At 40.2% G+C, this 18234-nt stretch overlaps 1 protein-coding gene across 6 annotated transcripts in view; it reads left to right on the plus strand.

The window, feature by feature from the left end:
• Window positions 1-18234, plus strand: part of PAM (peptidylglycine alpha-amidating monooxygenase) — a 122706-nt gene that overhangs the window by 35545 nt on the left and 68927 nt on the right. For all 6 annotated transcript variants that reach the window (XM_082191417.1, XM_082191421.1, XM_082191419.1 and 3 more), the window contains exons 2-4: window positions 7302-7824; window positions 9463-9583; window positions 16732-16789. In XM_082191417.1, the coding sequence (XP_082047543.1) occupies window positions 7733-7824; window positions 9463-9583; window positions 16732-16789 (271 nt within the window). In that variant the 5' untranslated portion in view covers window positions 7302-7732. The remainder of the gene's footprint in view (window positions 1-7301; window positions 7825-9462; window positions 9584-16731; window positions 16790-18234) is intronic.

Below are 18234 nucleotides of genomic sequence, written 5' to 3' on the forward strand. Positions count from 1 at the left end.
GCAACAGAAAATAGGGATGCTAAGCATTATCCTGTATCTTCACCTTAGCATATGAAAGTGACCTCCTGCCCCATTGTCAATGCCCTTTCATTCCCTCTAGTGACTGACTGCTTTCCCCTTTCTGTCTGGGTTACGTACCACCTCTTTCAACCTCTTGTTTTGATCGCTGCTAAATTGGTTAATCCTATTTTCCAGACACTTTCATAGTTTAGTTTAAGCAACATGTAATCAGCTTTTCAGAAGCAAACAGCTGGCTGTGTCTCAGGAATAGAAACCAGGGTGCCCTGTTAAAAGTAAGCTGTTTTTTCTCTTGTTGCCGATTTAGTTCTGCACATTGTGTCTTAGTAGTATGGGGAGTTAATGTATCTTACCGAAGTGTGAGATGCTTATCAAATAAATTTGTTACACTATAAATGTTTTCATACAAAACTTACACAAAAGTAAAAATAAAGCTCTTCCTCTCCTCAGAAAAACTACTGTTAAAATTTACTGTGGTGCGTACCTTATGAGTTGTGTAGTATAAAACCAGTGTTGCTTGAGAAGGTAATTAATCAAGCTCTTGGTTCTGTAAGGTGAAGCAGATGACATATTTGTGCAGGCTTCAATAAATAAGTTGAAAAGCTCTGAAAAATCAAACATTATGTAACTCAGTTGCAACATAATATATAATGGAATTATTGCTCTGGCTGCTGAATGTCTCTTACTCTGCCTTCCCTGGGTTTTATTTCATTGATTTTCAATTTTCTGAAAGTTGTGTTTTTAATCTTCTAAGCAACCTGTTTGCATCCCCCATTGGCAGTTTTAAACACACTTCTTGTGGGAGGGAGTTCCACATGCTCACCACTGCCATGTGGTTCGTCTTATATGTCTGTCAGTCTGATGTGCTGTACAGTCGTACCTTGGAAGCCGAATGGAATACGTTCTGGAAGTCAATTTGACTTCCAAAATGTTTGGAAACCAAAGCGTTGCTTCTCATTGGCTGCAGGAAGCTCCTGCAGCCAATCGGAAGCCGCTGAAGCCCGTCGGACGTTCGGGTTCCAAAGAACATTTGCAAACCAGAACACTCACTTCTGGATTTGTGGCATTCAGGAGCCAAAATGTCTGGGTACCAAGGTGTTTGGGATCCAAGGTACGACTGTGGTCTGATTAGGACCTCCATGGCCAGTCTTAAAGCCTGAGCAGGCTCTTATAGGTGTGAGCTGTCTTTCAAATAATCTGCTTGGTCCATTTAGGGTTTTAGATAGCACTTTAAACTGGCCTTGGAACACATTTTCAGTCAGTGCAGCTGGTACAGAACCAGTGTTTATACACTCTGATTTCTTGCACACACACCCCTCCAAGCAATTGGGAAGCTTCTTTATGCATCTGCTGAAGTTTCCAAGCAGTCTCCAAAGGTCATCTTCAAAGATGAATCTTCTAAAGGAAATGCATAGACCTGCTATTATCTCATTTGTCTGACCACTTCTTTCCAAGCCTTATTATTTTATTTATTATACCACCCTTCATCCAAGGATTACAGTGCAGTTTACTGTATAAAAACATAGCTTAATAAAAAACAAAAGGAAAATGATAGTTTGACTACGCCAGAAAATTTGTTTTGGCTTCTGTTTAAAGAAATGTTTCCAATAGTAGCATCTGACAGTACTGCAGATTAGTAGTGAGAAAGTATATGTGGTATTAGCATTCATAGTTGTGCCTTCATGCTCTGTCTTTCCCCTTATCTTAGTCAGGAATCATTGTGTCAGACCAGCGGTTTCTTTCCCATTAGCTTTGCAGTTTGCTTTCTTGTGGCTGGTTTATTCTAATTTCTGGCGCATATTTTTATATAGAGAATTCAAAGAATACAACATAAGCACTGCCTCTCTGCAATCAGGTGCTGTGAATGTATTTCAGCATGGCAGGAATGATTCTAACAAAATGTTTGTTCTGTTCTTAACCACTTTTACTCTAGTGAAAATCTTTCCTACCCCGTGCTTTCATTGTATTATAAATGTTCACATTGGCAGTGCATTTTTATTTATTTGGTGAATTTATAGCCTACTTTTATTTATTTGGTTAATTTATAGCCTACAATTGCTCCAAAAGGGGGTTGCATTTAAAGAAAAAATAAAATGGCAATAAAGTTTCAGGAATAGCAGTTGTAGATTAAAAACTGACATTCAGCATTTAAACAATACCCGAATTATTAAAAGCTTGTCTGAAGAGAAAGGCCTTAACAATTTATTTGAAGGAGCCAGTCATCATACTGGCAGAAGGAGGCAGTTGCATCATACTGGCTAACTATTTTAGAGCTTGGGGGCCACCACAAAAAAAGACTTCTTTTGGTCATTTTTGTAATGCAAATGGAAGTTTTGTATAAAAGAAGTATACATACATATTTATTTACTATCAACAGAAGGTTAACCATGAGACAAGCTTAAAAAATACAGGAAAGTAGTTTGATACTAATAATAGATGATTAATCTAAGATTAGTGTTTTGTAAGTATGCTAGTAGTCTTTGCGGTTGTCCATGTTGATAGTAGATGTGCTATTTTAGAAAACTTTAAATATGCAAAGATAAAGCATAGCAGACATCTAGACTGCATTTTTTTTCTGTGCAAAAGTGTGTGACCCTTTAGAAGCACTTTGCCAGTAGAAAAAGTACATTTCCATTTATTTTTTGCTTCCCTTTATTATTCTCTATTTGTGTAATTTCATTGATGGTTTTTTCTTTTTATTATGGACATCTGGAGGTGTAATATCTCATGGGAATCTTGCTGCCTTGTTAATCATTATTGTGCTCTTTGTTAAATGGAGCATTTCCTGAATATTTCCTGCTGGGAAAATGGAGTAGCTTTAGCATAAGACATGGCAGGATACTTTGACTAGCTGAGCAGTCTACTACATTATCCATAACCATTTAAATGCTTTCTGTGCACTCTGGAATTCTCTGGAGGAAGGAAGTCTACAGATTTACAGCGTTCCAGTAGGTGGGAGGCATGCTTTCAAAAGCAATGTTTGTTTCATCTCCATGAATGAAACATGCATTGAATTTCAGTATGTATGTTTTGAAATGGGTAAGTAGAGATGGAAACTACGGCACACACAAAGACGTACAGTAGTCGTCCTGAAAAGAGCAGTATGTGAGAAATGAGAAGACTGGTTAAAAGACTGTTCAGGGGCAATGTCGTATTCCTGTTACATGGATATGCAAAGCTGTTAAAATGTTAAGACCTGATACAACTTGTTGAAAAGAATGCAGGTGGATGGCATCTGGGATGTTTAATTTCTTTGGGAGGTTAATTAACTTCATGCTTCGGGATCGTAATGGTATAGACATTATAGGTCTAAACTAGTCAAAATTAAGCATTTTATGTCCACACCATTGCTACCTCTGAAGTATGAAGTTGCTTACCGTATTTTTCGCCCTATAAGACGTACTTTTCCCCCTCCAAAAATGAAGGGGAAATGTGTGTGCATCTTATGGGGCGAATGCAGGCTCCTTGGCTTCAGTGATAGCAACGCGAAGCCTCCGAAGCCTGCGCTCCGGAGGCTTTGCGTTGCTTCCGCTGAAGCCAGGAGAGTCTGCTCTTTGAGGCTGGCGGTGGGGGAAAGCAGCTCTTCCCCCATGGCCAGCCCCAGAGGATGGGGGGCAACGGGAAGACGCACGACGCCTTCCCGCTACTCTCCGACCGGGTTGGAGGCTGGCGGGGGGGGGAATTCCCCCACCTCCTGCAAAAGCAGGCAAAAGCCGCACGCTCTTTAAAGGGGCTCCGCGGCTTCTGCTGGCTTTTCTAGAAGGTGGGGGAATTCCGCCACCTCCCACAAAAGCAGGGAGAAGGTCTTGGAGTAGCGCACAGGCTGCGTGCAGCCTGTCCACTGCTCCCAGAGCTGCGGGGGGGGGGATCATATTTTTTTCCTTGATTTCCCCCCCTGAAAACTAGGTGCGTCCTATGGGCCACTGCGTCCAATAGGGCAAAAAATACGGTAACTTCTGGAAGTCCCAGTTTCAGGTGGGGAGTGAAATAATCTAAAATAGAGAATAAAAACAGATGAGACTCTGCTGTTAACCTCTCATGGGCTATATCCATATTTTGTCAAGGTAATCAATTGGGAAAAGTCACTTAATTTTTGTAAGTGGTGGGGATGTGTCTATATAGTAGTACCTCGGGTTAAGAACTTAATTCGTTCCAGAGATCCGTTCATAACCTGAAACTGTTCTTAACCTGAGGTACCACTTTAGCTAATGGGGCCTCCCGCTGCCGCCACACGATTTCTGTTCTCATCCTGAAGTAAAGTTCTTAACTCAAGGTACTATTTCTGGGTTAGCGGAGTCTGTAACGTGAGGTACCACTGTACTGAAATTCTTCACAGTAAATAAATGAAGGCTTTCTGGTTTAGCTATTCAGTGTTGGATGCTGGGCATGTTTCAAGTGCCAAGAACGGAGTTTAAATTGAGACATTTGTTGTAAATCATTTGTTGACTTGGTCCAGAAGCACAGAATGAAATCTGTAGTCGTAAACTGATACTGTACTTATGTCCTGTAATGCTGGGACTATTGTTATAATTGGAATTGAGCATGATGTGCCACACATATTCCATTGTCTTAATGTTCTACATGCCTTTGGGTGTTGCTGGAGTGCTTAATCCTCAAATAAATTCTCATTTTCAGTATGTGTGCATGTTGACACAATCTACAAGACAATTCCCTCACTTTAAGACAAAGTATGTATTTTTCAAACAAGCGAAAGTCCAAGCAGTTCACCTATTGCCTACAATTAAGACAGTCACACAAATTCCCCTTCTCTAGAAGAGTCACATATGGTTTTACAAGCTTACCTAAGCAAATTCTGTCCCAGGACACAGGGGATACATGCTTCACTAACCCATCATCCTCCTGTTTTAAGCTGTCTTCATGCCAGGTTCAACAAAATATTGATGGGCTTCAAATGTTTAAATAGGTAGAATAGGAAGCACACAGGAGTTCTATGCAATCTGTTTGTGCACTGGATATGTAATATTTAAAAAGTGTTTGTGAATTTTCTATTGGGCACATAGGCTGCTTTCCTGTCAATTGTTTAGAATCTAAGGAAATAAGGGGATGACATGTAAAAAAATCTCCCATAGAAGAAACATCTAAAGCCACTTGTTGAGTCAATCCAGTCAAATCCGTAGTGTTTTACCTCGCCTGCTCCTCCACTCATCTGCAGCAAATGTTTAGTTTTTTTTTATCAATCTATCAACCAACAGCTTAAGATGTGGAAAAACACAATTCTGCAAAGTAGGAATAAATTGCAAATTGGTCCAAGCTAAACTTTGACGATGGAAAGGAAATGTGCAGCCGCTATAAAAGTGAGGTTGACTTCCAATAGGTCAAAACATTTCCCCAGCCTTTCTACTTGACCTTTTTTTCTGTCTCCCCTACTTATTTGCTGTCTTCCTGTGGAGCATCTATTCTAACCCAAAGCAAAGCTGCCGTATCAAGATGCACACATAATGAACCTAAGAACCGTGTAATCTTGTTGTTGTATCCTTTATCCTCACTTGTTCCCATTTTATTCTATTGTTCCTCAGTTTTCATTTCTAGACTGAAAGCTCTCTCTAAACAGTGCTTCCCTTAGTTGTTCAGCATAGTGCCCAAAATACTTGAGGCAATTCATAAATAATAAACAGAAATCTCTTGATGAAACTTGACCTTGCTGAGATCTGGGTGTGTTTTTTTAACACTTCTGCATTTTATGTTTGTCAATATGTTACTTTTAAATTTAGGATATCATCTTAATCACCACACATTCTCCATGTTCACTTTTCCATATTCGCAGTATTAGCTTACAAGACAAATAGTGCTGTGATTCTGATCAGCAGGCATATAATTATCAAATGTTTAATGTGAAACTATGATGCTACTCATCACAGTCTTAAAAACGTTGAACATTTCTTGGACCACAAAATGGTGGCAGGTAGAGGCAGAGTTTGGCATAACCCGTTGGCAATTACTGACATAATTTTCTATTGAGATCTAATTGGCTCAGCATGTTCCTTGGGGCAAAGTGTTTCATAGCTCAACTTTCTTCAAGCTACCGTATTTTTCGCCCTATAGGATGCACTTTTTCCCCTCCAAAAATGAAGGGGAAATCTGGGTGCTTCCTATGGGGCGAATGCAGGCTTTCGCTGAAGCTTGGAGAGCGAGAGGGGTCGGTGCGCACCGACCCCTCTCGCTATCCAGGCTTCAGGAACACATCCGCAGCCTAGGCAGCCCTGCGGGAGTTCCCGCAGGGCTGTCTAGGCTGCGGATAGCAGTCTGCTTCCCGGAGCGCCGGGCGTGCTGAAAGCAGAGTGCCCGGCGCTTCGGGAACACACCCGCAGCCTAGGCAGCCCTGCGGGAGTTCCCGCAGGGCTCCCTACGCTGCGGAGAGCAGCCCGGCACGAGGGGCGCCCTGAAGCAGAGCGCCCCTCGCGCTGGGAAGACATCCGCAGCGTGTTGGAGCCCTGCGGGCAGAATATACCTCAGAGGCGTGAGACCTTCCTTCTCCTGCTGAACATCTCTGTTGCCTAGCCATGACTTCTCAGCATGTAAGATCCCAGCATGCTGGTGCTGGCAGTGGTCCAACCAAAAGGCTATATGACATGGCTAGAGGATGGGACTGGCAAGTGGGAAACCCTGGGCAGACTGTGGTATTGAGGCCCCCTGAAAGTGTCCCATGGTGCACTGGTGGGTCCTAGCATACTGTTTGAGGAACACTGTTCTAGTTCATTGAAATTTGAACTACTATTTATTTATTTAATATTCACATTTATTTATATGCCGTTTGTTCTATAGCTGGAAGGTCAGACACTGTGTGTTTCATATACACACAGACATTTGAATTTTCTGCTAGCAAACTTTGCACTTGCTCTAAATTTTATGGAAAAAGTGGACTTTACTTAATTCTTGGTAAAAGAATATTGTGTATGATACTCGGCACTGAATACTGCCTTCTCTGAAGTAGAGGAAGAAAAGCTAGGCAATGGCTAAATGCACTTAAGCTTTCTAAGTCCTGTCACTTGAAGGCATTAGGGAGTTTGATAAACTACTTTTGATAGCATCACCTCTAGCATTCACAGTTCATGTTACAAAGAATATGTACCATACTTGTGAGAATTGTTGCATGGAGTTGTGAGGAAGGCGGAGGTGAGAGGGTCAACAAAGTTTACAATACCTTTTCTGAGATGAGTTAGAGCTTGTGAAACTCCTAATGTGCGAAAAAGCTTTAGCAAGTATTTGCTGAGAACTAATGCTGTAATGTGTTAGTCACCCATTATCTGTTTCTATTTTTGCAGGTCCTGAATGACGAGCGACATGGGTTTCTGCAGTGCCACTTGGAGTCTCTTGCACTGTGGAATGGATTGATTTTTTTCCAAAATGGAGATTTTACAGTAGGCTGGAATAAAGCACCACGGCTGTGAATTCTGCTTCTGCTCTGTCACTGGACATAGCAAAGGAAAGACTCTCTCCCCTGCCCTCCTCCCTTTCCTACCCCCCCCCCCGCTTCCAATGAAGAAAGCACAGTATCGTCTCACCTTACTGATTTAGAGCGCACCACCGTCCAGGACAGATGGTCTGTCAAAAGCTGTAGGATGCCTGTGGAGAACATCATAATGAAGTAGCAAACTGATAGCAGTGCTGCTGCCTAATTGTCAGGATCACAGCCGACAGAGCTGCACTGCCCTTTCCCTGCTTCCTTAATCGGGTCAGGAACAGCAGGGTGAACATGGCTGGCCTCGTTAACAACCTGCTAATATTGTTCCTTATTTTTCAAAACAGCTGTTTGGCTTTCAGAAGCCCACTTTCTGTCTTTAAGAGGTGGGTTGTTTATCAGTGTGCGCTGCTTAGTGTTGCCGTCTGCTTTTCCTTGATTTGTGTTGTGGGTTTAAAAGTGAAGCTTCCAGCAAAGTAAACAAAAACATTCTAAAAATATAACTGGCTTATTTTTTTATTTTTTAAAAATGTGATTATAATTGGTTTTGGTTAATACTGAAATATTCAGTGCCTTGCATCATCGTTCTTATACTGTTTTGCAATAACTTTTTTTATCTAAATTCAATGTGAGCTTGACAGGCTCTGTAGTAAGTAAGTAACTTTTTTATATACAATGTCCTTCCCATTAGTCCTTTGAAATCTCTTTTTAAAGTACATCAGGTAACTTATCAGTTGTTTGATTAGCCTTCTGGAAGATGTCTCCTTGCATTTATGGATACCTTCTTAAGCAGAAGTCTGCTTTATTTGCTCACAAGACAATATGGTTGTATGTACAGCATAGTCCCCGTAATTGCCACATCAAATATTTATCCATGGATATATTTAGTATTCACATTGCATCAAAGGCTGCTTATATCTAGCTGTCCTGAAACTAGGAGGCATGTCTAGGGTTCCCCCACTATATTTTATAGGAGGTTTTTTTCTGGATTCTCTTCCTATACAAATAATAGGGAACAAAATTTTCCGTGACTTCTTTGGTATCCATACAAAAGATGCAAATACATGTGATTAGACAATTGTTTTCAATCACAGTTCAAGAAGAGAAATGCAGGAAGTTCTTCCCCCAGGCTTATTCAGCTATGCATTGGGAGTTCTGCTGTATATTTGCATATTGAGGATTTCCCCATCTATTAATTCATTCCATAGTTTGCATGTTACAACTAACTGAAGCAATCATGAAGTGTTATCCATGAAGAGACTTCTTGGTAGTCTCCTTGTAAAGAGATCTGCATGGGCTTTTTTGTTGTAAATTGGGGGCAGCCCTGCAGACTTCCTTGGATGCATGTGTGAATTGGCATGTTACAGTGGTGCCTCGCAAGACGAAATTAATCCGTTCCGCGAGTCTCTTCGTCTAGCGGTTTTTCCGTCTTGCGAAGCAACCCTATTAGCAGATTAGCGGATTAGCGCTATTAGCGGCTTAGCGGCTATTAAAGGCTTAGCGGCTATTAAAGGATTAGCGGATTAGCGGCTAAAAGGCTATTAGCGGCTTAGCGGCTTAGAAAAAGGGGGAGCGGGGGAAAATCGGAACACTTGCAAGACATTTTCATCTTGCAAAGCAAGCCCATAGGGAAAATCGTCTTGCGAAGCAGCTCAAAAACGGAAAACCCTTTCGTATAGCGGGTTTTCCGTCTTGCGAGGCATTCGTCTTGCGGGGCACCACTGTAGTTTGGATGCTCAGTTGGCTGAAACATATCAAAGAACTTGTTTCATCAATACAACTTTCCTTCCTATCAGTACACGGTAAACTTGGGACATGTTAGCCACCATTTGACCTGGTGTATGAAATGATTGTTAATATTTTGCCAGTTCTTAATATTTCAAACTGTATTATGTAATCCACACATGGATTTCTCAAATTATTCTAGCTGCAGCGAAAGTTATTGGAGCACCTGTATGAGTTATACAAGTTGTGAAATGCATTTAAATAAAAGGTACATATTTAATATTTCTTCTTAATTTTAGGTATAAAGATTCTGCCAAGTCACATTCTAATGAATGCCTGGGCAGCAACAGGCAGCTGGTTCCTCTAAGTTTATCAGATTTTGCATTGGACATTCGCATGCCGGGGGTAACTCCTAAGCAGGTGAGAACAGAAGTCCATATGTAGATCAGCTTATAGCTTTGCTTGTAGTAATAGGAACAAAGGTAGTCATGTCACTTTATTAACAGGTGGAGATTTACAATCGGTACATCTGTCTTGTGATGACTTCAGAATGACCCTGAGTTAAGAGTGCATGGAGAGCTGGATTGTCCTGCTTGTTCTCGCTGTTGCTTAGAATGCTTAATGGCTTCTCAGATGACCATATACTAGGCCCCTGTGGAATAAATGCTTTCCTGTGATTCTCACTAACAGAATCTGTAAAGAACCAGTGACTGTTTTGAGGGAATATTAATATGAATTCTCCGGTGAAGACTTGTTAGAATTGGAGCAATGTCAACTTCATGCAGATTCGTTTTTGTGGTATCCTATCCTTAGGTTTTACACAAGTGTAGAACAACCTAAGAATGTTCTAGAAGTCTAGTCAGGGAACTGGCCTAAACTAGCTAGAGGCAAAAATAAGTTGATCTTTTAAAGGTAGATCTGAAACGATTTTAGTTGCATAAACTAAATTAGTTGTGCAGAATTTTTCCTTTTGTTCTTTGTAGAACAGTCTAAAGCTGGAGTGGCTAAACCAGTTACCATGGGTGTCTGTGCACTTGCCAGTATCTCCTATGGTGCTTAAAACGTCCCTGTACAGGGCTGCCTTCAGATGTCTTTTAAAAATCACATAGCTTTTTATTTGTTTGACATCTGTTGTGAGGGCATTCCACACGGCAGGTGCTACTACCGAAAAGGCCCTCCGCCTGGTTCTCTGTAACTTCATCTCTTGCAATGAGGAAACCACCAGAAGGCCCTCGGAGTTAGATCTCAAGAGTCTGGGCTGGACGATGTGGTTGGAGACCCTCCTTCAGGTATACAGGGCCAAAGCCGTTTAGGGCTTTAAAGGTCATATAAGATATGTCCTATAAGATACGTCCTGAAATATTTCTCCACCTGTAAAACAGTCTGTGGGATTTATGCAATTTGGTGTAAATGCCAGAATATTTATGTGGGTAAAACTTTTTAGGATTCTTTAGAAGTCTACAGGTGAATGTCTTAGTAACATTAGAAATAAGCAACTGGGAATCCCTCTGATTAACCATTTTATAAAATTACTCTCCAATATATTTAAAGTTTTTGGGGAAATTGCACACAGATGACAATAGGATTTTACTGAGGACAAAGATTTGGCCCCCTGTAAGCTAAATAAGGAACTAGAGTTTTTTCTTCTTTTTTAAGACAAAAGATTTAGAAGTAATCCCTTGTTCTTTCCCTATTGCCATGTGTATTAGTGAAATACCTTGATGCCTTACCCTAGATTAATGACACCTGATCATATATAGTCTGCAATTGAGGATAATATTTTAGGGATCTAGTGAAATAGGCTTTGGTAAAGCTCATGCCATAATAAATATGTTGGTCTTTAAGGTACCACAAGGTACTTGGCTGTGTTTTTGCTTACCAGGTCAGGCCGTTTAAATAGTTCTCTTCTTTCAGTGATGCAGTTTCAGGTGCTTCTCTACCCTAAACTTATTAGGCGCTCTACCCCAGATCCTTGAATCTCTCCTCTACAATGTTGGCAAACATACAGCGGTCAGTCTTGGAGCCTAATAACCATTTAATTGCTGACCCAGAAAGGCTTATATAAGAGTTTGTGTTTTTATGAAAATTCACTGTGAAGATGATTTTAAAAAACACACTTAGAAAAGCTAAATTGTGTATACACAATGGCAATTACATGTACATAATTTCTCTTACTTTGCATATGTTTTCCTAGTCATCATGGAGATGGGCAAAAAGCTCTACAGGATTTCAGAGTCCCTTCTAAAAAGAGATTAAATAATGTTTAGATAGAACTGCCAGTCATGAAATTAGTAGCAGCGTTAAGAGCTTCAGAAGCATTACAAGAATAGGATGTTTTGCAGCCGATGAGATGACTCAATGTTGCAGATAGCACTTGCACAAATAGAAGCTGAAACAAGTGATTTAGCTATTGGGAAGCATTTCCTGGAACTTATGATTGGAACCATCTGTTTCAGTTTCTTGGCTGTAGAGAAAGAAAACTTCAAGTAGGACTCAAGTAAAAATATTCTGTAAAAAACCTTTTCTGGAAATTAAGCCACACAAATACTTGGAATCTGCAGGTGTAGAAAAATCCATGTGCTGTCCAACTGAAAGTATCTATGGTATAGCAGGTGGGGATCCTAGCCGCTAGGCTATAAAGTCAAAAAGTATTGTACCATGGAACAGCAGCTTGGAAAGACTGTGATTTAGCTCTAGTTCGGATGTATGTTCTGCTCTACTGGCATTGATTTGTTGGGGTGTGCATAGTGGCAGCCTCAGAGGCTTAGAATAAATTCCAACGACTCTTATGCTTATGTGCAGCTCATTTCAATGAGTTTCCATTAATTTCATGTGATATCACCCATCATGGTGATCATCTTGCACAATAAGAGAAGTAAAATAATGGGAGCTTTTCCACAAATGTGTTTTCATTCTTGAATAGTTTGCAGCATGCTCACATGCTTGGAGTGGATTGTAATAGCACAGTTCAAATGTCATGTTTCTGACCCTCCAAACCAGCCCTTAGGAACAAGTTATTGCTAAATCAAGCCAGCAAACAAAGGAGAATGTGCAAACCCTTAGCTTGTGCTCAGTCCTCCAGACCATGTTTTGGAATGTGATATCTGAACTGGGCTAGTGACTTGTACTGCAGCTTCTGAAAAGTTAAAATAGCAGTAGACTAAAAGCATATTAAAACCCACATCAACTTTCTTATTGTAGGAGTGGAGAAAAACAGCCGCTGATAAGCATCTGTGGGAAGGCAATAGTTTTAACACTTTCCTCTCACCTGTGCATAGGATGTTCTAAGTGACTCTCCTATTATTTTGTTCACAGATCAGTATAACCTGATTCCTAACGCATGTATGTCCTAAAGTTTGGTATGGTAAACACTTTCTTTCATGCTAGGATTAATGTGCGTGGCAACCTTTGTAGCGTATAGGCATTCTCAGCACCACACCACTGTCATAGTTTACACGCCCCTTTTTAATAAAAAGAAGCAGCATCCTGTTGTGGAGGTTTTTCCCTACCTGCTATCATGTTCAGGCTGCTTTTGGTGATGGCATTTGTTAGGTTAATTATTCTAAAGGAATAAAAAAAGACTTCCAGGAATCTACCTTGCGTAAATTGTTTGAGAATAGCAGAGCTCTCTATGTGTGGGCAAAAAAATACTTGCACTACAGCGTGAAATAATGTAGCATTCATCTGGAATAATTCTAAGCACTGTTGGCAGGGTTCATTGTAGTATGAATACAGATGGCATATGTGCAAAAATCAGTCCTTGAAAAATTCTTCATCCGGGTTGGCTAATTAGAACAATGGGCTTTTTACATAAAGGCCTGTGATATCGTAAAGAACAAGGGCAGCCTTAAGTAATGCTTACTGGTAAGAATGGAAAAAAATATATTCTTGCATCAACCTCCTATCGCTAATTGTGCTTCAGATCTTTGCTGTTCAAAGCTCGGCATTTGCATTTTACATTTTGAATCTTGCTCAAATGTATAATACAGAGGCTATCTTTTACCCTCTGTACAGAGCTACTCAAAGTGATATCAAGGAAATGGGATGGTGAATAACAGAAGAACATGCATCACTGGAAAATGAATCCTTTCATAACTATTTAATTTATATGGAGGCAGTACATGAAAATGGCTGCTGTCATTTAAATTGTTCATAAGCGTGACTTGCTATTCAGGACTTATGAAAAAAAGCAGACTCGACTGGCTGCAGCCTCTAAGTGACAGGATAAATCAGTACAGGATAAATCTGCCTACTTCTGCTAAGTCACCAAAATCATGCCCAAATTAATCCTCTTTGTCCCCAAACCTGTAACCTCTCATTGACCAAAGATCAATGTAATGATATTTTGCATGGGCATGTTTGAATCTAGAGCTCCAAGCCTCCACTATGACCTTTATATATATATATATATTATTGCAAATTTATCAGCTTTCACATGCATAAGCAACCATAAGACCAGAAGCTTTGAACTTGGAAAGGTTTAATCTTTTTATTAGTTTTAATGCATTTAGTATGGGGGAAAATGAATGAACAACACTTTCACACTGAATGCTTGGGAAGGAAAGTAGGAGAAAGGCAATTTAAGTAGTTCATTATTTTCTTTCAGTGATTGGAAAGTATTTAGGAACTCATCAGGCAAGTGTGTTAAAGAATAAGGTGATTCACTTTGTGTATTTGCAAGTGCTGCCAAGCCATTAATGTCTGAGCTTGCATATGTTTGCTTGCAGACTAATATATGAAATAATGACAGAAGATTGCAGAGCAATTGACATTTTCAGTGCTCGTCTATTTTTGTTTATTAATAGAAGTATAGCCATTAGTGTAGATGACTATCAAACACTGACAGCTTGAAAGATAAAGAGCAATGGGTCTTGTACAGTCATTAAAGTTCTTTCTCTGTGTGAATTATTTACTTTGAAGTGATGAAGTCGGCAGAATTAGAGTGTCCTGTATTATTAGGAAATTATCCCATTATTTGGGGATTTGTAACTTGCTTCAGAATCCTCTGCAGATCTAGAGAGTGGAAATTTTAAAATCTTTTGATTAAATGTCTTGTTTTTGAGGGGGAAATAGTGCTACACACTGCCCCAATCTCTGAGCGGTGTGAGATTCCAGGTTTGCTCGCGCTTACTTAGGGTTTGTGTTTCCTTTGGAAATGAGGCACAGTGGAGACCAGCAAGGTGTTATATATAATATGTTTCATTTTAGTGCTAGTCATTTAAGCAAATCTCAAAGTCCACCATAAGTGTATTTTTGTTTAATCAGTGATCCAGTTTGAATGTAATGGTAAACATTGGGTTATAGATACACGCATGTGCCTAAGGTTTGTGTGTTTTTCCTTCTTGCCTCGTCCAATGCAGTCACAAAGAAGAGATTGGAACTTACCAGTTAATGACTGTCTATTGTTACATCCCATCCCTGCCTACTCTGTGATTAATCTTAAATATAGATAGAGAAAACAAGGGAACTTTGTAAACTATGGTTTAAAGTTGGCTTATTTCAACCAGCCACAAGACTTATCACTGTCTGTCTGGGTTCAGACATAACATTTCACTGTGGTTAGCTTAAAACAGAAATAGAAGCTTCCAAACTCTTCCTCACTAGAGGGGGAGAGGGCTGTGGTTCCTGAGCTCTCTGTGATTGGTCTCATGACAATGAACTATGATCTGTCATTGTATCCAGATTGTCCGTCACTGGTGGCAAAGAAATTTTAGGAAACTTGTTTAATATGTTAAATTTCTGGAAAAAAATGGCAAGTGTATTTGCTGCTTCTGCTTCTTCTTCTGCTGCTGCTGCTTCTAATAATAATAATAATAATAATAATAATACTCTTGCACATTTTCCAGTTCAAAACTTTATTAATTCTTGCAGTCCATGGGGAGTTGAATGGGACTTGACATTATAGTGCAACGGAAAGAGGCAAAGTTGTAACATATGTAGAAGATAAGCTTGCTGTGGTAATACAGTACCAGAATATAGAACTGGAACCTGCAGAACAAATAAGAACTTCATTTTGGGGAGGCATTGAGATCCTTTGGTCCTCCACATGTTGTTGAGCTACAACTCCCACCAGCCTTAGCAAGCACAGATGAAGGGAGTTATAGTTTAGCAACATCTGGAGGGCCAAAGGTTTAAGGGAAAATTTTCTCTGATTTATTCTGTTTCACATATATAGTTCCTCAGTTCCAAATGCCTTGTATTGTATATAGGATGACCTACACAAACAGTTGTCTTGCTTCATGTTTAATATTTCTGCAAAAATTTGGAAGGGCAAATACATATGGCTGGAATTCAATTATTTTGTGTCTTCTTAAAAAAAAGGCATTTGAATTGTGGACTTCAGCTCCATTGTCTCTTAAAAAGCTTTGGCTTTTGAAACAGTAGCAACTTGCAGCCACGAAATTAGCACAGGCACTTGTAAAACGTGGGTCATGCTGGCCCTACACATCTTGCATTTCACGGCATTGTGTGACTGCTGGGACTTGTGAAGTAACTGATGTCTGTACAGGGTTGTCATGTTCCAATTTGCGCTGAAGACGATTACAAATGTGTGTCTCAGCCGACTTTCCGTTGCTTACTTCTAAGGGAAACATTCTCTTGATTAACTTTCATTAATGTTAATTGAAGTGAGGAGCATACAGACACAGTTATGGATTTCCATTCTTGGTATTCTCTATACCCAGAGTGAACTACTTAATTATGTTTAATATTGTATGAGAACAAGGGTATGGTATGGGGAGGATGTGTGACTTGGGAATATGTCCTGTACCTTGAAGTAATATTGATTTGATTATTCCCCCCCGCCCCCCTGGTATTATCCAAGTGCATATCTGTAGAGAGATTTAGCAAGGGCTTAGAAGTGCATTCGGGGCAAAATCCAGCATGGCTTTGTCTTGCTCCCTTTCATTTCCAGGGAAATGCTTACACGAGGAACTTCCTTGTTAATTACTCACTTTTAATGTACTTCTCTGCTGCCCCCTGTCCCCGGCAGCCCACACAATAAAATCAGAATGTGCTGTATAGTTTCCTTGATTTGCTTGGCACTAGAGGATACAGTTCCTGTGTTCCATTGCAATAGCCCCAGAGTACAGCTATAGCACAAAATGACTACTGCAGGCTGTACATTTGTCTCTTAGCCTGGAAGCTGTTGTTGAGTGTGTGTATTAATTCCTCAGTAGCTGACTCACCAATGTGCTCCTGGCATCCAAGAACTATATGTAGAAGAGCATTGAGGACCCAGCTTACCTATTTTAGCCATTTTCTGATTAATATAGTAAGTTTGCTTTGTGTAAATTCTTATCCTAGCCAGAAATGCATGCCCTCTAGAAATACTGATTATCTAATATATGATCTAATATAGAAGTAAAAAGTATGTTATAGCTAGTTTATCATTAGTTTATCATATAGGCATACTTCTACTCTAAAAGTTATTTTAGCTGTTTTCAAGGTCACCTGTTGCAAGAAATGTATACATATATGGAAGGTGAACTGTTTGTGAAATTAGCAAATTTTGACTTTTTTTGGGGGGAAATATGCCTGATGTCTTTTCCCCTGTTGTGTCATTCCAGTCTGATACCTACCTTTGCATGTCTGTCCGTTTACCAGTGGAGGAGGAAGCCTACGTAGGTGAGTACCACCTGAGTGTCAGAAAATCATGGACAGAATTGGTGAAAGGCTTGTGTTGCTTCCCCTGTAGCTTAATTTCCCCCCCCCATCAGAATTCCTGTAATACATTCATCATGTCTAATGCAGAAGCAAAACTAGAGGGAACCACTTAAGGTGGGGATAACAAACTGTATCTGGAGAGACTCGTGAGTAATAGTACTTAAGGAGCTTCATGTAGATGCCTCTGGCAGCTGGGCTGTAGTGCTCCCATTTGTAAAGTATTGGCTTTCTGTCTGTGGCTGGATACTTAATTCCACTCCATTGCACAAGCTGTTTATTTACCTGCTGGTACGGGCTGTAAATCTCTTTGCACTTACAATAAGCGCTAGGTACAGTAAGATCTTACCTGTTTGCAAAATGTACTTGCTTTATGTTGAGGCGTGGATGAGATGACAGGCAAATGACAGGCCCTACCACAACACTATATCAATGTTTAATTTAAGTAAGTAGGCCACTGAAGTAAGCACCATCTGTTTAGTGTGTTCACTCCGTAATGTTCATTTTTTATTCCATTCTGCTTGCCAACAGTTACCTTCACTAGTAAGTGTAAATAGTAGAATGGAAATTTACAATGAAAGGGTAGAACCTAGAAAATCGTCACTTGTTTTCAAAGAGATTAGTTAGCTCTTAACACATTCTAACTGTGTGTATGTGTATTAGGTAGCTGATGAGTGATAAAGGTTTGGCTTTTTCCATATGCGTTGAAAATGCGATTAGGAAACCACTACCATTGTATCACTGTCATATTGCCATTGGCTTAAGGCAGCCTTGCCCAACCTGGTGCCCCCTAGAACTTGGGGACTACATCTCCCATGAGCCCCAGCCAGCATGGCCATTAGGTAGAGATCATAGGCTTTGTAGTTCCAAAACATCCGGAGGACACCAGCTTGGAAAAGGCTGAGCTAAGGTAAGGAGAGTGCACTTTTCAAAGGACATGACATCTCTACTTTCAGCTGACGTGATTTGGGGACATCTTTATTTGGTGTGATATTTAGTAATTATATTACTGTGTTCTGGTTTGGGGGCTCTGAAGAGCGTAATTTAGGTCATAGGCAGCCTTTAGAATTTATGCTTTGTAAATCAAAGGTTCAGTTTGAGTTCCCATAGTAAGGCACTGAAGGATTAAAGAAAACAAGAGATGCCAGAAAAATGTAGTGGGCATGCGCCTAGAAATTACCTTTGAGGCTCATGAAGCTCACTGCAAGGAATAGGCAGGCTATAAAAAGTCCCAAATTTTTTTCTGGCTTTGACATAAGAATTTCCAGCCCTTCCCTTGTCTAACACCCAGATCCCCTTCCCAAACTTTCCCCTTTTTATTTAAAAGCCTCAGCTATATTGGCCAACATGCAGTGCATTGTCTGTGAAATAAGAGGAGAAAGATCTGCCTCTTCATCTTGTCCTTGTCC

Source organism: Podarcis vaucheri (assembly GCF_965113315.1).
Source record: "Podarcis vaucheri genome assembly, chromosome: 11".
Classification (NCBI taxonomy): domain Eukaryota; kingdom Metazoa; phylum Chordata; class Lepidosauria; order Squamata; family Lacertidae; genus Podarcis; species Podarcis vaucheri.